Below are 23,505 nucleotides of genomic sequence, written 5' to 3'. Positions count from 1 at the left end.
TGAAATTTGGCTTATATTGATTTATTATTGGAGAAAAACACTCGCGGTGTTCGACTGGTACACTAGGACACTGTAGTACAGTTGATTTTGGATAATTTAATAGTGTTCTGTGAGAGAGAATAATCTGAAACAAGAAAAGAAGTGAGCAGCCAAACACCCTCACTGTTTATTTGCTGAATAGTGTTGCAGAACATGACCAATAGTTTAATATAGACTAATTATAAAAACGTTTTTTACCCCCTTCGTTCACGAAAGAATACAATTTTAGCACAATGTCATGTTTCATTATTCTAAGTTTGGCCAATTATATAGATAAAAAATATTAATATTTATAATACCAAATAAATATCCTTAGATTAATTACAAATAAATATTTTTATAATAAATTAATTTAGAGACATAAATATGAATACCATATACTAGAAACTTGATCAAACGTAAACCACCTTAACTTGCATGCAACCCACAGTTGTATTCTTCGTTGGATAGAGGTAGTGGTTTTTTAAATAAAGTTTGTTTGGTTGGCGTCGTAGTTTGCAATGCCTCATCTTCGGCAAACTATGTCTACCATAGAAAGTGTGGCGAGCAAAATTAAAGTCACACTTAAAATAAAAATTAGCAAAAAATAAGTTTATGATGTGTGGGATATGATGCTAAAAAAGTGTGTCATGTCGTACTTGTGGCAGTACACCAAATAGCTACCAAAAAAAAAAAAAACTGTGCCGTGATTAAGCTATTGCGTGACAAGTTTTGGCAAGAAACCAAACATTTATTAACTCTTAGTTAACAATTGGCCTAGATTTAGCTCTGTATTTGACATCAATAAACCCATGCGATCCAATCGCTCTCCCGTTGACTGGAAGTATGCCGAGAGCTCAGGGCCGCGTTTAGTTCGGCCCTGATTCGGCGACGGCGGAAATCCCAGGTACTGTAGCGACACTGTTGCGCACTGTAGCATTTTGTTTTCATTTGGTAATAATTGTCCCATCGTTGACTAATTAGACTCAAAACGTTCGTCTCGTAAAGTACAATCAAACTGTGCAATTAGTTTTTAATTTCGTCAACATTTAGTACTCCATGCATATACCGCAAGTTTGATATGACGGTGAATCTTCTTTTTTGTATAATGCCAAATTCTGAAATTTGGGGAACTAAACATGGCCCAGGCCTTCCACGGCTTCACCGTGGACTGGAAATTGAAACTGGAAGGAGGGAGACCGGGACTGGGAGAGCGTGGTGACGTCGCTCGTTGTCTGCGCCATTCCAGCGATGCCAGGCTGACGGGTACTCGTGCAGAGCCGGCAGGGAGCACGCCCACTGTCTCCCTTTCTGGCCTTTCCTGCTCCTGCCAGAATCCTACCGTTTCGCTATCCTCTTGGCCCTTGCAGAGTTTTTTTTGCTGCACGCCCCCAACGGCCCAACACGATTGATGGATCACGCTGTGCCAGCGGAGTGGCGGACGCAAATCACGCTGGGGCTACTGGGGCCTGGCCGCATGGGCTATGGTATGCCGTAGCACTTCGTCACGTCGCGTGGGTCTAGCGTATCCCGCCCCCATTCTAGCCGTTCCGCCCTGCCCGCCCCGCGACACGTGGGCTGCGCCCCCTCCTCGCTGGCGCCCGTCGGCCGTCGCCATCTCCGGATGACCGGGAGCTTTCGTCCTAAACAATCGTGTATTATTTATTTCTAACTAATTTAACTAATTTAATATAAGAAAAAAAATACTATTTTAACTTATAATCCACGATAAATCTAACGCAACAGGCTGCGGATGTCCGGGAGCGGGCCTGGCCTTTGCCTTATTATCGTGTCTGTCCATCATCAACTCGACACTCATATATGTTCCGCGGCACCCACCAGCCGACGTATGTGCTCACTGCCGCGTGGGACCGTCGGCATTGTTTTGGAACGTTGTGTGGGGGCGACGATCGGAAGGTTGCTGGGTGGCGACGTCCGACTCCCGTGGGAGGAAGGAGACAGGGGACATGTGGGTGACGACGGGTACGATACGACGAAGATCTGCGGGCGGCAGGCCCCGCGTGCGAGACATGGGGTCGTCGTGCTGCTCGTACACTACCGTCTACAGTCCCCCCCTGCGCCGTGCGGTACTTGTGCGCGGCTGCTGCCCATGCACAGTGATGGGGAACAGACAATTAATCATACGGTAATGGTTCTCCTTCTGGTTGGTGAAGATAAGTTAATGGCGTCACCGTATATGGCATCGCAAGAGCATAGACAGTTAGACACGGCAGGTAGGTAAGCCAAGAAGACACCAAACGTAAGAACTAAGAAAGTACATGAAATGAATGCAAAATGGACTGAGGAATTGATCCCTGGGACTCTAAAACAGGGAGTACAGGGGGAACGCCCCGGAGCCGGAGCCCTGCCATGCCTTCCCCAGGGCCCAGGGGCCAGGTCGGCCGTGGCAGGCTGCGACGTCGACAGTCTACAGTCCGACTGGCTGTGGCTGTGGCTGTGGCTGTGCATTGCCTCCCTCGACGCCTACGCCGCGGACGCGACGTCGCCGCCTGGCAATGCACAGCCACAGCCACAGCCACAGCCCAGTCCCGCACCCGGCCCGAGGGAGGCCGCGCCCACCTTCCCCCACAACTTGACCACCACCACCAGGGCTTCCACTCCACTGTCCACTCCCCCATCTCGGCCTCCTCTGTCCTCTCCTCCCCTCTCCCCCTCGCCTGTCGCGAAACGATTACCCGACACGGGTCCCTACCCGAGATGACGGTTTAGCCGGAGACGGGAGAGTGGGGCGGGGGGGAGTTTGAACCAGCGCAATGCCGGTGCCAGCGAGCGGCGGCGGGGACCACCTCCGCGGCCACGCGCACCTGACCAACTGCAGCCACCTGCGCCACCACCACGGGCCGCACGGCGCGTCCGGGCGGAGGCGCAGCCCGACGGGGTCCTCGGCGTCGGCGTCGGCGTCGGCCGCGCTGATGCGGGACCTCCTGGCCCTGCAGCGCTCGCGCTCGCTGCGGGACCCCTCCACCCGCCGCTCCGTCGACTCCGCCCCCTCCAACAACAACAGGGTCGCCGCCGACCCGGACGCCGACCACCCCCGCGGCGGCGGCGGCGCGCTCAAGACGCTCCTCGACCAGCTCACGGAGAACCCGCAGCCCAAGCCGGGCCGCCGGCCCCGGCGCCGGTTCAAGCGAGGGGCCGCCCGCCGCGCCGCCGCCGCCGCACAGCCCGCGGCCGCCTTAGATCGCCGCGCCGCCGCGCCCCGCGTCTCCGTCAACTCCAGCTCCCAGGAGGCCGTCTGCGGCAACAGGTACCTCTTCGGCGCCGGCGGAGCCGCCGACGGCGACGGCGGCGGTGACGAGCTGATGCAGCAGCAGGTGTCGCAGGAGTCGCGCAACGTGTGCGGCATCCCATGGAACTGGTCGCGCATCCACCACCGCGGCAAGTCCATCCTCGACATGGCCGGCCGGAGCCTCTCGTGCGGCCTGTCGGACCCCAAGCCGACGTCGGCGGCGCGGAGGTCCGAAGCCGCCACCTCCGCTGCCTCGTTCGGCCACGCCAACGGGTCGCGTTCCCACCCGCATTTCCCGGTCACCGCGAGGCTCACTTCCTCGAGCAGTTCGGACTCCGACTCTCTGCCTCTGCTTGTCGACGGCATACGCAACGCCGTCGACATTTCTAGTAGCTTCTCTGGGGAGCTAGGGATTTTCTCCAAGAGTAGCGAGCTGGACTCTGACCTCGCGTCCGAGGCACGGTCTGGGCAGAAGTCACGGGGCTCGCACCGTGTCCGACACCGGAGCTTGACACAGAAGTATGCTCCAAGGACTTTCAAAGACGTCGTCGGGCAGAGTTTGGTGGTGCAGGCGCTGTCCAATGCCATTCTGAAGAAGAAGATTGGGCTGGTGTATGTCTTCTATGGGCCACATGGCACAGGCAAGACCTCGTGTGCCAGGGTATTTGCAAAGGCTTTGAATTGCCACTCAGCTGAGCACCCAAGGCCTTGTGATTCATGTGCCTCTTGTATTGCACACAATCTGGGCAAGAGTAGGAGTTTGTTGGAGATTGGACCGGTTGGTAATATTGACCTTGATAGCATTGTGGATATCCTTGACAATGTGATGCTCTCGCTGGTGCCATCCCAGCACAGGGTGTTTATAATCGATGACTGCAACACATTGCCGCCTGATACATGGAGTGTCATATCTAAGGTCGTCGAACGGGCACGTAGGCGTGTGGTTTTTATTCTCATTAGCCCCAGTCTTGATCTCCCTCATATAATCGTGTCGAGGTGCCAAAAGTTCTTTTTCCCCAAACTAAAGGAGTGCGACATTATCAACACTTTGCAGTGGATTTCTACTAGTGAAGGCCTGGATGTTGATAGAGATGCATTGAAACTTATTGCTTCCCGGTCAGATGGGTCACTGAGGGATGCCGAGATGACTCTGGATACACTCAGTTTGCTTGGGCAGAGAATTTCGATGTCACTTGTTCAAGAACTTGTAAGTTATCCAACAACAGTCATAAAAAAATACTTCTTTGTTCCATGAGATTGTTTTTTTTTTTGCTTCATTGCTAAACATTTATAACATGGAAGAACTTTAAATTACTAAACAGCCCAATAATCTTTAATTAGGGGTAACTATAATTTGATATAGTTTTTGAACGTACTTGAGGTATTGGCCCACATACCTGCTTGACATGCTTGAGTGCATGACTATTTTGACAAATTTACTAAGGCCCTGTTTGGATCCTTGGAATTGAAATCCATTCTTATAATCATAATTTAGGCACAGCTCAGTTAAGCTAATATGGTTATATGGGGAATATATTTGTATACTACTGTTGGCCATATGAGGGAGATATGCTGCATTTATGTTTTAGGAGAGTGAGCCGAAGAGCGTGTTATAAGTTGTAGAGTAGAAACATAGCATGGTGATCTATATAATCAATTTCCATCTCCCACCCTATGAATTTAAGATAGGCTTATGTCTGAACTTTGGAAAGTTGTGAAATGTCAAATTCCTAGCCAAATAGCCTAGTCCATTAAGTAGATTCCTATCCCCCCAAAATGAAAGGATCCAAATGGCCCCTATGTGAAAAAAACTGTCTTTCTGCACTTTTCAGAATAACTGCCAGGAATGCATTTAAGATTATATAAAGGGTTCTAACCCGTAAAAAAGGGTGTACCAAGTGCAGAGAGCTCCCGCTCTGTGCGGGGTCTGGGGAAGGGTGTCAGTGGCAAGCCTTACCCTCGCCTGTGCAGTGCGAGGAGACTGCGACTCGAACCCGGGACCTTCCGGTCACAGGTGGTAAGACTCTACCGCTTCACCAGGCCCGCCCTTCAATATAAAGGGTTCTAACCCGTATAGAAGAAAAACCAGAGTCACAACAGGAAACATTATAATGCAATCTTGAATTCTTCATTTGAAATTTACCTGACAGCAGCAAGCAATACATTGTTTCCGTCTCCACAGGTTGGCTTGGTTTCTGATGATAAATTGGTTGATTTGCTTGATTTAGCTCTATCTGCTGACACAGTGAACACAGTGAAAACCTTGCGAGACATCACAGAAACAGGTGTTGAGCCACTGGCCCTGATGTCTCAACTTGCTACAATAATCACTGACATCCTTGCTGGCACCTATACATTCACACGAGAAAGAGTTTGGACAAAATTCTTCAAACGTCCAACCTGTAAGCAACATTGCTATTGCTTATTAACAAGTTCATACCCCAACCTTTTCTAGTACTACTAATAGATTGTTTAAGAATATATTTCCCCTATTTGCCTGTTATAATCATACTTATGTAGTTTTATCTCTTCTTTGCAACAAGAATGAAATACAGTGTTAGTAACACTGCTGCACTAGTTGTGTCTATCAAGTTTCTCTACCTTTCTTACAATCAGTCTTTCCAGTGTAAATATTTATATCCCCCACATCATTGTGAAAATAATTATATTCTGATTTCAGTATCAAAGGATGATATGGAAAAGCTACGCCAAGCCTTGAAAACACTCTCTGAAGCTGAAAAACAGCTGAGAGTCTCTAATGACAAGATGACATGGCTTACAGCTGCTCTTCTTCAGCTTGCACCTGATAAACAATATGTATTGCCGAGTTCATCCCCGAGTACAAGTCTTAATCAGGGTCTGTTTACCCGCCCCAAGGGAGACATAGCAAGGAGCTCTGCTATGGATCATAGTGATATATATGCTGGTGCCCATGGCTTGGCAAGAGCATCTGACCTTGGAAATCAGCAGTACAGAGATGCTAATCTGGTGGCTGGTTCCAGCAACAACATGGCAAGCAATTACCATGCTGGAAGGAGACCTGGGGAACATACTCCAGACAGCCATGTATTGCCAACGGGTGCTACCAGAGTAAATGAAGGATCTAGGTATGGCAAAACTGATAGTGACATGATTTGGCAGGCTGTGCTAGAGAATGTTCAGTCAGACTCATTAAGAAGATTGTTAGCTAGAGAGGGTCGACTGATATCCGTCAGCCTAGGCACAGGTAAGACTGACTAAAAAAAGTTAGCCCTCTATGACTGTAACATTTCTAAGATGTCTTCTGACATTTGCTTTCATGTTGTCATGCAGCTCCAACTGTACAATTAATATTCAGCTCTCGAGTAAATAAGTCTAAAGCCGAGAAGTATAGGGGCCAAATTCTGCAGGCATTTGAATCTGTTCTTTCTTCCACCATAATACTTGAAATCCGATATGAATCAAAGGATGATCTGGCAGCAGGCCATGCTCCAGTTATTACTCCCTACCCTGAGGATGGTTCCTCAAATCTGGTATTAAGGAGGTCTTTTACTAAACATAGCTCAGTTTCCTCAGGAGGCGAGAACTTAATTAGGAGGCTTCAGAAAGATAGTGTGGTCCAGGTTGGTAGCTCAAATCAGACACGCTGGATGCAATCTGATCCACATATATTGACCGAAGGCGAAATTATTGAAATTGGATCTCAAATGGACTGGCGTGCTGAACCAGATAGTGGCATTGTTATGGCAAACAGAAGACAAGAGACTGTCGCGGGAGAAGGTTTGTCATCACAGAATCAAGAAATTTCTCAAGGAGGAAAAATGGTGAATAATGGAGACGGTCGACAAAAGAACATTGTGAGAGGTAAGGTATCTCTTGCTCATGTTATTAACCAGGCGGAAGCTTGTTCCCAACAAGGTGGCTGGTCTAGACACGAAGCTATATCAATTGCAGAAAAGCTGGAGCAAGATAATTTGTAAGTATTCGTGTTTGTTCAACTCTCTTATGCTATTTGTAGGTATAGATATCCATCCACTGCACTTGTGGTTGGTATCTAGTACGTGTGTGCTGCAAGTTTGCAAATGAAAATGGCCACAAACAGTACCAGTCAGTCATTAGACCAGTGAGGCCTAGCTTTGATCCATGCTATGTGGAATAATGTCACAAGAGTCATTATATGTGCAAACATATCCATGCCGTGTGGAATACTATCAAAACCTACTATTCTGCACCCAAATTATGTATGTGAAGTATATCATAGTTTTCAATCATCAGAAGATGACTTCTGACGAAATTTTTGAATGTTGATCTGTTTGCAGGAGATTGGAGCCTAGATCCAGTTTGCTTTGTTGGAAAGCTTCAAGCACTTCTAGACAGAAGGTAATAATGATTTTGTAGCCATCCTCAGGCCAACATATCTTTTCATTCTTTTCCTCTCCTTAAAGAACCAGTGACTTGGTGTCGTTTATCATTTCTTAATCGGGTGCCATGATATAAAATGAAAAAATATGGTCACAAGTCACATGGTTACTTGGCTATATGCCTATATATGGCCAAAAAAAATGCGGGGTGGTTTGATACTTGTTGGCTGGTCCCTGCTGCACTAACTGTTCTTGAAGAGTATTATTGTATTCATTGTTCATGTATATTCTCTATTAACGATCTTCTGATACATATGAAAAACCTGAGCCAAATAGTCAAGATTATTTTTTTCGCAAGACTGCAGTAACTGTAAGCAGTTGTATCTCTTTTAGTTAGACTGCAGACGTTGTATGTCATGGATTATTTGTAACATTGTCAACATGTTTTTCTTGTGGAGTGCAGATTTTTAGTGCCCAGGGATGCTGGTGTCCTTGTTAGCTAAAATACCATGTTGTAATGTTTTAAAAATATTATAAAAATTGTGTATGTAGTACACATAAAGTGAAATATAGCTACAACAATTCAGTTTGAAATTCATCCTAGATGTCAAGAAACAAAATAGACAAGCAGTCAGCCTAGCACTGTTCATCGTATGCTGACAGTAACACTTCTGTTTTTTTATATAAATATCTCAACGTCAAAGATGAATTTTAAACTGAGTTGTTGCGGCTACACTTAACTTTATGTGTACTACATACATGAGTTTTGTGATGATTTTTTGAAGCATTACAACATGATCTTTTAGCTAAAGAGGGCGCCGGACCCCTTGCGCGCCATATAATTTTCCTTTCTTGTGTTTGTGCTGACATTTTCCACTCTTGCTGACCGGCACAATCATTTACTCTGCAGCTGTCTGCACTGAAGATCAGGACACGAAGGTCGCGAGCTTTATCAAGGCTCGCCTTGTGCGGAAGGTGTATTTCAGTGAGATCTCCAAGATGAAACATTAGGGGTCAATCGCCCCAGATTTTACGTGTAGCTAACTTAGTAGGGCGTCCATAATTTATTCTCTGTAATTGTAGCAGCGACCTAGAGGTGTCATTCTGTAGTACATATTGTGTAACATGTAGGAGACAGATAAACACCATAGCCCATTCTTTCCAGTGAAACATCAGAAATAATTGCTCCATAATCCGTTAATCTGAAGCCAAGCCAAGGCCTTATATTGATCCTCTGTGAAGTCGTTGATAGAAATAGCGCATGGGAGACTACGAGGCTTGCGGCTGCGAGCACCAGCAAGCGTTCCGGCGCCACTATATTTTCTTCGACATAGGGTATGTTTCTAAAAAAAAACATGGTATAATTTTTGTTGGGACCAATAATAATCATATATAACAAGTAGACATCCAAGGCCTAACATCGATCCGTCAGGTGATACTTATGAGATTTTGAATTTTAATTAATCCATTTGTAGGCAAGGTTTCTTTTGCTTAAGGCTCTGTTTGACAAGGTTTCTTTTGGCTTTAGCTCCTATGAAAGAGCCCAGTGAAGCAAGGATTCTGGTTTTATCGGTTCATAGTTCATTTCTGGGAAAGAGAAAAACGACTCCTTACTACCGTGCATAATATTCCTCACAAGGCGAAGCTGTTTTGTGAGGACAAGCTCTTTCAAGCAGGGCCTAGGCCTGATTTGCTTCCTTCAAAGCTTCAAGCACTTTCTTGAAAACAGATTTTGATCGTCCTTGAAATACTTCAAGTTGACATATATGGTAACGGCTTGCTTAGGAGGTGCGCGCGCTTGACGCATGGCACACATGTGGGCTTGCCTCGTCAGTGGCTCATGGGTGGTTTTTATATTCACACTCAGCGACCGCACACCTTGTCCTCCTCGGCCTCCACCTACCTCGTCTTTCTCTATCCCAGATCCATAGCTGCCAAGGTCTCCTCCAACGATTCGAGCGGATCCAGCGACCTCAAGTGATAGATTCGGCGACCAACGACGGCGAGCAAGGTCAGTGGTGAGGGTTTTTGAGTTTAGGGTTTTTGCGTAGCTGTAACACATCAAAGCACGGCATGGCTTGAAAGTTGAAACTCGTTAGCCCATCACCGCACCAAATTGTTATAGAGCGTCCTTCGTTGGGCGATTTTTTTTTTAATTTTAACATTTTTTCGAACTTAATTTTAAATCTAACATTCTCGGGTTTTTTTTAAACTAACACTTTTGGCTACGCCTATTGCCTTGGCGCGGCCAAATACCTGTGCCGCGCCATGCATGGTGGCGCGGCAGAGGACTGACGTGACGGCGACTAGAGGCGCTGGCCGCTGACGTGGCAGGGCTCTGCCGCGCCATGATCCATGGCGCGGCAGAGCCAGGTATAACCTCCGCCGCGGCCCGCGTGCCCGAGCAGTCGCTGTTCTCCGAGTAGCGCAGCAAGGCTGGCTGCCTCGCCCGCCTTCGCCCGCGCCTGCCCGCCGCCATGCACGCCGTCTGCCGCGGCCACGTCCGCCCACGCCAGCCAGCCCGCCCGCGCCACCAAGCCAGTCGCGTCCGCCCTCCCACGCCAGCCAGGCAGCCAGCCCGCCGGCCGCCCGGTGTGGCCGCCGCGCCCGCACGCCGGCGTGCCTCCCCCTCCGGCCAAAACTGTAACAGAACCGACCAATTATACGAAATTAAGTAAGAAAATCATTCGTCAGAGCAGACGATTTAGCAAACTTAAGCCCGTATAACCCGGTAGTCCGTGAAATCACGAAGGATTTCAAACCAACTTCCATTCCGGCCAAGATCGTAATAAGTTTAGCGGTCACCATCACATATTACATAAAAGTTTGCATCTCAGATATATCAGAGTTTAAACATAGTTATTACAAAACAAGTTTGAATAAAAGTAGCGGAAGCCATTTGTTCAAACCACACACACTCACACGGAGTTCAAATACAGTGCCAGCGAATGATCATCTCCAACAAAAGCATCAGACGAGACGTAAGGAATGACCATGCCCATGGTCCTAAGCATCACCCATCGCAGGATAAAGGCAGTTGATACAGTAGCCGTAATACATCTGCCCATCTGCAACAAGTGGGAATAAAATCCTGAGTACGAGAAGGTACTCAGCTAGACTTACCCGACATAACCGAAAATAAGTGACACCAATGATTATGAAGGCTTTATAGTAGGGTAGCTAACTCATTTGCAAAGAAAGCATTTTTAGCATTTCAAGAACCTTTCTAAAGACATTATTGCCAAGTTAATTAATTATAATCTGTCGACTATATTTGCACCTATACTAGAGCAAACATGTGATTAAGCAGATAATGATAACCAATGATCATTAAATAACTTTCATAATGTCATATTCATTATAACTGTCCAAGTGTTCCATCAACATTACTATGATGAAGTCACTCAAGTCAAGTGCTCACTGTACAGGAGTGATGGCGATTCGAATCGATTCCTAACCAGCTAGTGATTTATTCCTTACACAAACCTCACTCACCCACTAAAGTGAGATATTGATCACCGAGTTAACTATCCAGGAATCTCGAGTTTGCCAGGAACCACATGTACCCGGGGGCCGACCGACTGCACTTTGGTCTTATCATCTCGCCCCCGTGTTCTACCACATCTGCTCCGGCACAGTGCGCTGCGGGCAATCTACTCGGCCCGAATAATCTCCCAGCTTCGCGATCGGAAGGTACTTTATCCGGCCAGCTAAATGTAAGGCATGCGTTCAACATGACTCGAGGCCCAACAACGGTCGGTCCTTAATCGACACAGACGGAAAGCACTACAGTCCAAAACTCTGCAAGTCTCCGTCCGGTCTCAACTTCATTTAACACTTAGTTATACCATGACTTCATAGTCATCCAAGCAGATCCAGGTAACCACCTATAGCTCGCAGGTGACAGAAAATCACTCGACTTCTACCGGTCTAAGCCAGCTAAGCATTGACTCGACTGCGGATACCAGGGTAACAAGGATATAGTATAACAAAGGTAGACAAGGTATAATGCAGCAACGGTTGCAAACAACTCCTGAACGTAATGCATCAATTAAAGTAAAGCATTTAATTAATAATTGCAAACCAGGAGAAAATGCTTCGGGGCTTGCCTCTCTTGAAGGAGTTCGGGCGGTGATCGGGGCACTCCGGAAGTTCCTCAACGTCCTCCTCGTCGGCTTCGAGCACTTCCTGCGGCTGCACCTCGAGCTGCTCCTCGGGCTCTTCGGGTATGACGACTGGGTTCTCGGTTTGCGATCCTGTATGATGCAATGTGCGTAAGCGCTTATGCAATCGATGCATCGAATGAGATGAATACAATGGATATATTTGAATGCAAGGTAGTCAACATCATCCAAGAACATATACTACAAGCACATGTCATCTACTGCATTCTCTTCTACTACTAATATGCTAAATCAACACGTCTTATTAGATGCTTCAAAGATACACCAAAGCTTCGTTAATTTCTTAATCACACTTAAAGCAACACTTGATTAAACCCTAATTAATAATATGTTTGAATAGCAACATCTATTTTTATTGCTTAGAAAAATCTTAGAAAATTACTATAGCACAGTACTACCCTAAATAGTCTACCATCAGATTTTCATGGTATTTGAATGAGTGGATTAGCCTACACAAAAAAAACAAGCTATGGCATGATTATGAACATGAAAATACTTTGTACTGTGAAAAGTGTCAACCAACAGAGTTAGCATTTTTCCTATGATCTTCATAGCATACAATCACTGTACAAAAATTATCACATGCATGTTTTATACAAAGTTTGTTCTCTAGCAAAAATAACAAAAATCAGCCATTAAAGGTACTTGAACTACACCTCAAAATTTTTCTACAACACATGCATGACACATATTTTTCCTAGGAAGTACATTACATAAGAAGGTTAACAATCTTGGAAATCATATTTTTCTGAAGCTTATAGGTTTTTCTACACATTTTTCAAGTTATCAGCAATATACATGATTAAATAAAGTTTTACAGAAAAGTATCTCAAAAATGACATGCAATAATTTTTCCAAGTAGATCTGGTGATAAGGAACCTAGAAAAATTTATTTCAATAGATTTGGAGAAATTTTGAGTACCCAAACCATTTCCAAATCATTTCTCTTTTCAAATAATAAAGAAAAACTAAAAATAAAACATCCTATTGCTACTAGGCCGGCCCGCGGGAATCAGCTGGCCCATGACCACACTCGGCCTGCGCGGCCTGAGCGAAGGGAAAGAGCGGCGGCCTGGCAGGGGCTTCGGGCCACGGCCTCTTGGCCCAGCTCAGCCAAGGCGAAGGGAGTTCACGCCGGCGCCGAGACGTCGCGGCGGCGCGGCTCGGCCAGCGGGCCGGCGGCCATTGCCGACCGGGTCAGGGCAAGCGAGCGAGCGCCTAAGGTTCGCGAGGAGCTGGCGAATGCGGGCAGGCAGCTAGGCAGGGAGGAGGAGGGGAGGAAGGGGGAGTTCCACGGCGGCCGAGCACGGTGGCGCCATGGCCGACGGCGGCGAGGCGCTAGAATGCGCTACCTGGGCTCAACAGACGGCACAATCGCAAGCACCAAGTGCCGGAGAGCGTGGCGGAGCTACTGGCGCTTGATTGCTGGCCGAGGTGGAGGAGGGGCGGCGAATTCGCCCGGCGGCTGTGGTGGCGCTCGGTGGCGAGCTGGCTGCGCGCGGGAGGAGAAGCGAGCACGGGAGAGCAAGAGAGCGAGCGGGATGGAGTGAAGAGGAGCGCAGCGCGGTCGGCAGGTGTAGGCGGGCGCGTGGGAGCGACCGCAGGCTGGCTGCGACGCGCGGCGGCGTCGACGGCGCATGGCCGCCACGCAGCGGACGTGTTCTGCCGTGGTCGGGACGCGGCGCAGCGCAGCGCGGTCAGCAGGCCAGACGCGTGCGGGGTTGGGCTGGGCCGAGGCGAGGCACGCGGCGCTGCGGGAGGCTCGCTGGGCCGGCTTCGGCCATGGGCCTAGAAGCGAGGCGGCGGCCCGCGAAATAAGAAATGCCTTTTCAAATTATGTTTTCAAGAGATTTTCAAATACCAGTTTTCAAATATCATTTTGAGCAAGAAAATAACATCTTTTGAAAATGTAACAAAAATGAAAGTTGATTAGAATTTAATTCTCTACAACTTTGCTTTTATAACCAAAGTCCAATTCTTGATAGATTTTGAATTATAAAATTAAAGTCAATTTTAACTCAAAACCCTAATTTTGGAGAATTATTTTTAAAACAAAATTTTGGCAATAATTTGAATACAAACTTTGCTCAAAAAATTATACTAAATAATTCTATATGATTTACAATCATAACCAAACAAGTTCTACTAACCTAGCAAGCATAATCAGGGCAAAACAACTCTAACAAGTGTATGCATCATTTACGTTTCACAAGCATGTTTCGTATGTTTCGAAGTAATGTTTCAGTTATTATTTACATGATTAGGCATGTATGATTAGGATGCTTGATGATGCATGATATGCATGATTTGCAGTGCCTAAATGTTGGCATAACACCGAGGTGTTACAAGAACCTCCGGTCACGCACGGCGGCTGCCCTGCGCCCGCGCCTCCCGGCCCGGTCTTGCACGCTGCAACGAGGTACTCCACTAATATAGTTATCACAGTTAATAAAGTTAGTAAAATTATTAAAGTATAGTTAGTTAGTTTAGTTAGTATACGTAATATAATAAGTTAGTATAAGTAGTAAAGTTAGGTAGTTTAGTTAGTACAGTTATAGTATGCCTTGTATAGACGTTAATATTTGATTAGTTAGTATAGTTATAGTTAGAAAATATATTAATGTTAGTATGGACATTACGTACGATGATTTCGACGACTTAATGAAGTTTTTTGAAATGCTTCTGCAGATGGATTGTTGTGTTAGAGTTTTGTACGGAGGAAGTGTTAGGAGCGAGGATGGTATGTTTGAGGATATGGAAGAAGAATTTGAATGGTTTGATGAATCTCCTAGCTTCAAGGACCTTTGTGTCCGTTTGAATATGAAGTTTGGCGGTGATTTCATACTAAAGGAGAGGTTTGATACTAGGAAGACTAGGGCACACTATGTCCTAGTAGTAAATTATGAGGAAAGATCCTTAGTAAGACTCATTTCTGATGCATATCTTTTTTTTCTGTAAGGCATGTTGGTTTTTATCTTAATGTGTTCTAAGTGGCTTCCTAAAGCAAAGATGTTGTCCTACAGAACATCTTTTGAGGAACACACCTATATGAGTCAGACTGCTGGTCACAGTCTATGAGATTTGGGTAATCTCTAGATACTCATGAAAGGCCTGGAGTATGACTTATACGCTCCAAACCGCGGGGATGCTTTTAAGCAGCCTAGTACCAGAAAAGAGTTTTGGTAAAGCTTATTTGCACAAGACTGTCAATTCAAGGCATAGTCTATTGATCAGTTGTGAATAAGTGTAGCCTCTTCTCTAGGTGGATGTTCAACTTAACAGTCTCTATCGAAAACTGGTATATAAAAGCAGCAGTGGAAATGAGAGCATTTCTCGTGTGCCTCGAAATTTGGTGGGGATTGTTGGAATATTTGGGCTAGGCCTATTTATTTCATTTAATCTCAAGGCCCACGATTAATGCTAGGTAGTTAAAGTGATTAATCTCAAATGGGTAGTTAAGGAGTATCTTAACCTACTTAAATTGGTGGACTATCTGTGCACTAATTGAGAAGTTGAGAAAGAGAGAGAGAGGGTGCCACACGCGTGCGCGCTCGCTCGCCGAGCCATGCCGAGGCACGGTGAGGCACGGTGACGTGATGTGTGGGCTGGGCTTGGTCTGGTTTTGCAGTTTTTAATCACGAGTCAATGACTAGTAACGGCGGGAGGTTACTGATAACTGATGTTGGTTAATGGCTGACACCAATGACTAGTAACGGCTGGAGGTTACTGATAACTGATGGCTGGTTAATGGTTGACACCAATGACTAGTAACGGCTGGAGGTTACTGGTAACTGATGTCTAGTTAATGGCTATCAATCACCTATGACAGTGTCAAGTTCGTTGAATCTCCTTTCTCTTGCTTCTATAAAAAGGTGCTCGTACTCTGATTAACTCGTGCTGGAAAACCACTCACTCTCCCTTTCTGCTGCTGCCCGCTGCTACTTTCGCATCTCCATCCCGTACCTCTGCGCGCACGGAGCAACAGGAGAGCAGGTGCCTCCGGAACCCTAGTCTACATGCGAACCTTGCACGAGGTGTGCGACGATTAGGTTTTTGGGGAGCGATTTTGCGACTTCTCGTCCAAGACGTCTTCTTCCTGGTGATCGCTCGCGGAACAGCAAGGTGTCTTCTTCCCGGTGACCGTTCGTGAAACTGCACTGCGAACACTTTCCTACATCGACTGTGGTCTATGACTTCGAGCAACGCACTATGTCTGGTGCAAATGGAGCCTCTGATGCCCTCGGCATGGGACCCTCCGCTGGATACACTATAAACTCTCTGATTACCGTACTTTGCGTACTTACTGCATCATCGGTACGTCATACTTGTATGCTGTAGCGTTTTTAGTGATATACACATGCACATATATGTTGTCATGAACCTGCTGATGTTTTATTTCTGGATTAAATTGACCATGAAAATGCCTAATTATCTAACAAAGACCGACTAAAAAAAGTTAGCCCTCTATGACTGTAACATTTCTAAGATGTCTTCTGACATTTGCTTTCATGTTGTCATGCAGCTCCAACTGTACAATTAATATTCAGCTCTCGAGTAAATAAGTCTAAAGCCGAGAAGTATAGGGGCCAAATTCTGCAGGCATTTGAATCTGTTCTTTCTTCCACCATAATACTTGAAATCCGATATGAATCAAAGGATGATCTGGCAGCAGGCCATGCTCCAGTTATTACTCCCTACCCTGAGGATGGTTCCTCAAATCTGGTATTAAGGAGGTCTTTTACTAAACATAGTTCAGTTTCCTCAGGAGGCGAGAACTTAATTAGGAGGCTTCAGAAAGATAGTGTGGTCCAGGTTGGTAGCTCAAATCAGACACGCTGGATGCAATCTGATCCACATATATTGACCGAAGGCGAAATTATTGAAATTGGATCTCAAATGGACTGGCGTGCTGAACCAGATAGTGGCATTGTTATGGCAAACAGAAGACAAGAGACTGTCTCGGGAGAAGGTTTGTCATCACAGAATCAAGAAATTTCTCAAGGAGGAAAAATGGTGAATAATGGAGATGGTCGACAAAGGAACATTGTGAGAGGCAAGGTATCTCTTGTTCATGTTATTAACCAGGCGGAAGCTTGTTCCCAACAAGGTGGCTGGTCTAGACACAAAGCTATATCAATTGCAGAAAAGCTGGAGCAAGATAATTTGTAAGTATTCGTGTTTGTTCAACTCTCTTATGCTATTTGTAGGTATAGATATCCATACACTGCACTTGTGGTTGGTATCTAGTACGTGTGTGCTGCAAGTTTGCAAATGAAAATGGCCACAAACAGTACCACACAGTCAGTCATAAGTATTAGACCAGTGAGGCCTAACTTTGATCCATGCTATGTGGAATAATGTCACAAGAGTCATTATATGTGCAAACATATCCATGCCGTGTGGAATACTCTCAAAACCTACTATTCTGCACCCACTAGTGTTAGCCCCTAGATCTCCGGTATAGAGATAGCCGACCACTCACTAGTGTTGCCGAGCAGACACTAGCGATGCCAACCACGAACTATCGTTGGCGACCACACACTTATGGCTAGAGGTAGAAGAAGGGAGGGAGAACAGAGCACACACACAGCACAAGCACCAGCGTTGGCCGGAACTCTACAGAGGAGATGGTAAACTGAACTCGCTCTCTTTACTGAGTTGCAGTGGCAAACTATATATACAACTCTACCCATTTAATCCTAGTACAACTGTCATGCTGCTACAGTGACTAGATGTGATAGCAGGGCTGACTTTGGCGCCTGCTCCTGCTGTGGCTATAGTGCGGCAGGAGAGCCGTTCGGCACCTGCCCCTGTCGTGGCTATAGTACCACAAAAGAGAGCCTTTTCGGCGTCGCCTTCCCCTGCCGTGTGTTCACACAAGGGAGCAGCAGATTACTCAACACACAATGCCACAATCAAATCAATAACTGGTAGTCTGGTGGGTCGTTCTAAAATTGCATTGGAAGCGCTGGTAATCCTATAGAGACTATATAAAATGGTACTGTTTAATTTGCTGTCTATGAAATATATATTTCTTTTTGAGAGGAAAAAGGAATTATTTTGCTTTAGTGACAAAATGAGAAAACTCAGATGTCCTTGATGAATTTTCTTGTTATCTTGAGCGGTTGCGGTCAGCAGGATAGCTTGTTTGATCCATTCTGAGCTAGTCTGAATAATTTCAGCCACCACTATCAACGGATTGATATGTACTAAAACATATACACAGCTAATTACAGGTAAAAATGCTGGGTATAGCGCTTATATGGCAATTACCTGAACGTATAGTCGCACTCGCATGGCAAAACCAGACTCAAACTGTAATATCATGTATCTGATATTGGCTTTCGGCCTGCTCGCTGGTTGGTTTCTGGGTTGATTTGGGTTGGCTGGTGCTGGTTTGTTGTGAGAGAAAAACACTGTTGGCTGACTGATTTGAGCTGGCTGAAACCAACAAGCGAACAGGGTGTTTGTCTCTTAATTGGATCTATCTATGCACAGCTCGATGAACCATCACACCAAAATTGCAGAGCCTAGAATCGCAGGGCAATTCTCCTTTGGCACGCATACGGCTGCTGTTTATTTGCACCATTTGGCCTGCAACTTCAGCTACCAAGCTAGCTTACTCTCGACTGATTCGCAGATGCATATATGCATTCTGCTGCATGCATCTGTGCCAAAGGAGATGTACCCTGTAATTCATGCTCAGCACATGCAAACTAGCTCTCCCTGTGTTTTTTAGAACTCTGAGCTCTGACGCTTGTTGATGAATGTGTTACGCCTTGACCTGGTTTATATAGCGTGCCATGTGACGGCATATGCTCCAAGTCCGGGGACTATTCCGGTGGACCTAAACCTTTCTTGTAGGTGGCTTCTCTATCGGATTTCCTATGGAATGTGCTCCTTTGTAGAAAGCCAACCTGCCTTTTTCTGATGTTCAGACAGTACAGGAATTTTGTTTAAGTCCATCCAGTACAGTATTATAGAAAAGATTGCCTCGCTCGGGACTAGCATGAAACCAAGCAGTCTTAGCAGAAACTACCTGTAGACAGACAGGTAGCATATGAACACAGATATGAGCAGATTTTATTCTTGGATAGCCAACCAGCTTTTAATGGAGATGTTGCTGTTGAAATCACCTAGGCTCTCCACATGGAACAAAAGAACCCTTGATGTACATATGCTTTTGTTCGTGTGGATTTGGATGTTGCTACTACAATGGTACATTCTATTGGATCTTCTCTATTCGCCTGCAGTTGGAGAGCTTTTCTGGGCGGAACACCGTACCAGCTGGCATAATTTCCTAAAGACTGCTGCTTCGGCAAGCTGACCATGAAGGAATATGTGTTGAGCAGCACGGGAAAAATGCAAACGACTTACAGTTTCGAACAAAGAGAGTATAGGGGCAAAAAGGCAAGGGAAAAAAAAACTAGCTTGTGTATGGCCTTGACCGTACCACTGCTAGATAGCTATAGGCACACGTTTCTCCACGCGCTTCCTTCCTGTTGCTTTCTACTGCAGGCAGCATATGCCGCCGGACAGGCATGTCCAGATTCCAGAAGCAGTTCATCGTGAGCACTGAGCACGGATCACTGCATATATGAGTGCATGGCACCATGCAGATTGCAGAGTAGCGTTGTCATCAGTCATGCAGATCCATCAAGCCCAAACCCAGAGTTGACACCAAGAAAAATCATAAAAATGCGAACGGCACCGAAACCATTGGACGAGCGAGTGCAAAAAATCGGGCCTGATGCGTGTTCGGTAGTTTTGTGCTCAGAATAATGCCGATTCGATCCACCTCTATTGGGCGGCGATAGCTGGACGCGACTGCGTGACGCCGCCTCGCTATAAATATGTGAAACCTCGGACATGGAAATCTCAGCAGGGTAGATGGAGCCGGCAAGAACAGGCGTAGAAGATAGGCAAAGCTGCGGTGTGTCTGACATGCGGGGCCCATGCATTACCGGGTGGGTCTCCTCTGGCAGTAACTTGCCTGGTCGATGATGACCTGCATGCAGACACTGCCAAAGGAGATTTGCCCAGCAATGCAGTTTTGAGTCCCCATAAGATCTTAGGTGTTTTGCATTATTACTTTGTTAGTTTGTATACCTGACTCTGCATGCTGTTTTAAGCGTACAAGTCTAGAGATCCACCAGTTACATCATTTGCCGTGTATTGCATGCTTGATGCAGACATGGCATTGCCACGTAATTAAGCATATATAGTCTTTACCCATGCATGTGGTGCTGGCATGCAAATATGGATACAGACCTCGCTATTGCCGTCACGTCACTAATGGCCACTACTCAACAAAGGTGTGGTGACTGGTGAGTGACACACATACTTCCTGCCTTGACAACGGTGAATGGTTGCCAAACTTAGGTGAAAATAGTTTAGTTATCACATTCCACTTAGTGTAAGACATGCTCAGTGAAGGGGGTGTTTGGTTTCACCTCCTAAACTTCGTTGTCTCATTGAATGTTTGGATACATGTATAGAGTATTAAATATAGACTATTATGAAACTAAATGCACAGATTGAGATTGTTTTGCGAGACGAATTTTTTAAGCTTAATTAGCCCATGATTTGACAATGTGATGCTACAGTAAACATATGCTAATGACGGATTAATTAAGCTTAATAAATTTATCTCGCAGATTACTGGCGGATTCTGTAATTTGTTTTTTTTATTAGTATCTGAACACCCCATGCGACACCCCCGCGTGACACCTCCTAAACTTTAGTCACTGGATCAAACATCCCCCTAATATTCACACCAGACTCGAAGTCTATTGATATGACAAGCTCAGAAATACATCTCCTGATTTATGCCACCATCACGAGTTATGCCTCTCACCGGCAACTCTCTATTCTCAATCGAGAGAAGGGTCAAAAGAGCGTAGAGGTAGCCATACACGGGGGCCATGTCCTACATCCACTCCAAAGTAGCACTATGACCTACACAATTGTACTTTGTAGGAACTTATAACCGGGAGCGTTACATTTCAAAATGATTAAAGGTATCCTTAGAGGGGTGTATAAATTTACCCACAAGAGGATAGGGCCATTGCCCATATGACTCGTCGGTCTGTAAAGTATACCTCACTGCCTCAACCTTTCCTGCACTCGGGCAAGTTGTCCTTTGAACAACTGAGATACTACCGGATTCAGGAGTTTTGCCGAGTGCCGGGGGCACTCGGCGAAGACCCAAAAACACTCGGCAAAGAGTCAAACGACACTCGGTAAACCATTAACGGCAAACACTAGTTTGTCGAGTGTTTTTTGTCGGACACTCGGCAAAGACGTTGCCGAGTGCACAAAAAAAAAACACTAGGCAAACTTTTTTTTAAAAAAAATTAAAAAAAGCAAACAATTTTTTAGAAAAAATAAAAAAAAACAAGCCACCGTCTTCTCCTCGCCGCGCCGCCACCACGCCCAGGCCGCCACCACGGCGGGGCCGGATCTGGTGGAGGCGGTGGAGGAGCGCTGCCGGTAGATCCGCCGCCGGGAAAGGGAGGGGGGAGGGCGCCGCCGCGCCTGGAAAGGAGGGCCGCGCGCCAGATCCGTCCCCCCGCGGCGGGGCCGGATCCGGCCTCCCCATGCGCCACCGTCGCCGGATCCGCCCGCGCCGGGGCCGGATCTGGTGGAGGCGGTGGAGGAGTGCCGCCGGGAAAGGGAGGGGGGAGGGTGCCGCCACGCCGGGAGAGGAGGGCCGCGCGTCGGGGCCAGATCTGGTGGAGGCGGTGGAGGAGCGCCGCCGGGAAATGGAGGGGGGAGGATGCCGCCGCGCCGGGAGAGGAGGGCCACGCGCCAGATCCGTTCGCCCGCCGAGGGAGGAAGGGGGAGGGCGCCACCGCCGGGAAAGGGAGAGGGAGGGGCCGCCGCCGGATCTAGGGAAGAAGTGGAGGGGCCGTCGGCGGGGAGAAGGGGAGGGGGCGGCACGGCGCATGCGCATGCGCATGCGCGGAGAAGGGGAGGGGGTGTGCGGGCGCGGCACGGGGAGAAGGGGAGGGGCCGCCGGTGGGGAGAAGGGGAGGGGGCGGCGCATGCGCGGAGAAGGGGAGGGGGCGTGCGGGCATGGCACGGGAGAAGGGGAGGGCGCGTGCGGGGAGAAGAGGGGGGGGGGTGGGGGCGTTATATTTGGAGTTTTGCTTTGCCGAGTGACGGATGGGAGGCACTCGGCAAAGCTTGTTTTTTGCCGAGTGTTTTTAGCGCAGCACTCGGCAAATAGCTTGTTTGCCGAGTGTCCGAGAGAATACACTCGACAAACATAAAAACACTTGGCAAATTTGACGTTTCCGGTACTGATAGTAAGGAGTACTAGCTTCTTGGCCACCCCAGCCCTAACTCGCACCGAATCCACGTGATTACCCAATCAAGAATGATACTCGGCTTAACATACCCATACATGATGTATGGTCTATATGGAAAATGTGCTCAAGACTCACTACAATATATAGATGCAATGGTCCTAAACCATCTCAAACGTGTTATGTCATCAGACCCCCCTCCCCCCGCGCGCTCGCCATGACCTTGCCCCTCACCAAGCCTCAATCACATCAATCATTCTTAGTCATCTTTCAGCTCTTCTGATCCTCAGCTAGTTGTTCATTATCTAAAGCAATCAACTCCTATCCCGCATGAATAGTGAGAAACCCATCACATGCATCTTAGACATAAGTATTTCAAGCAATCAACATTCTAAAGACCTGTTTGGAATCAAGGAATTTCACATGAATGATACATGAATTTCATAGAAGAAACGCAGGAACAGGGAAAAAAATCTTCCGTTCCAAACAGGGCCTGAGAAGTAAAAATCAACACTAAGGTATGGAGGTGAACAACAAGTGGGTGTGATAGGTCATAGGCCTACATACATAAACATGCATCTTAAGTAACATAAACAAGTTATGCAATTTTAATAAAAGAAGCAAGATGCTTAGAGGCCTATCTTGGGGGTTTACTTGGGGTTCGACTGGTTCGGGTTCAGTAGCGAACTCAACCTCCGGCTCAACGTTCATCTCATCTATATGAGTTGCAATGATCATGGATGCATGAGGTAGAAACACTTTGAACATAGTTTGGAATACAAATAGGACAACATAGTGACATATTACTTCTGAGGTCTTAGGCTACAGGGTGCTAGTCGACATATACAAACTGCCCGTCTACTCAAGTCGGACCATTCGTATGAGGGGTTGAACTGTCCTTCCAGAACTTGTATGCTTCAGACTTGAGTGGGTTCATGAGGACCGTCCATAGCTAACCGTCAGACTATCCGAGTGGACGTGTCTGAGTTATGTTTGGGGTAGCTCAGATGGCATAACTCATAGGTGAAGTTTTGTTGGATTGTCCCTCTGAACAGGTGTACCGTCCGCCTAAACAGGTTGGGACTTATGCAGACAAGGTGCTTCTCTGGTGTTGTCTTCATAGAAGATTTCACAAGACTATTATCAGTTAGTTTTTTACTTTTCTAAGATATATTGGCGGATTAATTAGTCATCGTTGTTCTCGTTTATTTAGTCCTCTCATCAATAACATATTGTGGAATAATATACATTCTCATGATATCCAAAATATAAACTCGATTATGAGTACGTAGTTGGGAAGCATGATTTTGCATTGGATTAATTAGATTGGATTAGAAGGATCCATTATTCAAAAATTCCAATTCATTTCTTCTTCAAATATTCACTTGTGGCATATATAGTCC

General features: G+C 46.6%; 2 protein-coding genes across 2 annotated transcripts; one reads left to right on the top strand and one right to left on the bottom strand.

Annotated features, from left to right (window-relative positions):
• The first annotated feature begins 2,567 nt into the window (after nt 1–2,567).
• Nucleotides 2,568–8,909, top strand: LOC136513599 (protein STICHEL-like 4). Its single transcript, XM_066507571.1, has 6 exons — nt 2,568–4,475; nt 5,451–5,670; nt 5,949–6,494; nt 6,581–7,223; nt 7,567–7,627; nt 8,519–8,909. Exons 1-6 carry the CDS (start codon nt 2,793–2,795, stop codon nt 8,609–8,611), a joined length of 3,246 nt encoding a protein of 1,081 aa, XP_066363668.1. The 5' UTR covers nt 2,568–2,792; the 3' UTR covers nt 8,612–8,909.
• Nucleotides 8,910–9,914: 1,005 nt separating this feature from the next.
• LOC136511200 (vegetative cell wall protein gp1-like) lies at nt 9,915–21,840 on the bottom strand. The gene is made up of 2 exons (XM_066505366.1): nt 21,198–21,840; nt 9,915–10,249 (listed from the first exon to the last, which is right to left on the bottom strand). The coding sequence occupies exons 1-2, from the start codon at nt 21,838–21,840 to the stop codon at nt 9,915–9,917; spliced, it is 978 nt and encodes a 325-aa protein (XP_066361463.1).
• Between the last annotated feature and the right edge of the window lie 1,665 nt (nt 21,841–23,505).

This window comes from Miscanthus floridulus, chromosome 16 (genome assembly GCF_019320115.1).
Source record: "Miscanthus floridulus cultivar M001 chromosome 16, ASM1932011v1, whole genome shotgun sequence".
In the NCBI taxonomy this organism is placed as follows: domain Eukaryota; kingdom Viridiplantae; phylum Streptophyta; class Magnoliopsida; order Poales; family Poaceae; genus Miscanthus; species Miscanthus floridulus.
The sequence above is the reverse complement of the archived record's forward strand: the minus strand, read 5'-3'. Positions and strand labels throughout refer to the sequence as shown.

What these genes read in the sequence shown, in the direction of transcription:
- LOC136513599 (XM_066507571.1), top strand. Translation starts at nt 2,793, where the DNA reads ATGCCGGTGCCAGCGAGCGGCGGCGGGGACCACCTCCGCGGCCACGCG. An exon ending in ATCCGTCAGCCTAGGCACAG is followed by an intron (nt 6,495 to 6,580) that starts GTAAGACTGACT and finishes GTTGTCATGCAG; the next exon opens with CTCCAACTGTACAATTAATA. An exon ending in CAAGCACTTCTAGACAGAAG is followed by an intron (nt 7,628 to 8,518) that starts GTAATAATGATT and finishes TTTACTCTGCAG; the next exon opens with CTGTCTGCACTGAAGATCAG.
- LOC136511200 (XM_066505366.1), bottom strand. Translation starts at nt 21,840, where the DNA reads ATGCGCCGCCCCCTCCCCTTCTCCCCACCGGCGGCCCCTCCCCTTCTC. An exon ending in GGCGCGGCGAGGAGAAGACG is followed by an intron (nt 10,250 to 21,197) that starts GTGGCTTGTTTT and finishes GTTCTGTTACAG; the next exon opens with TTTTGGCCGGAGGGGGAGGC.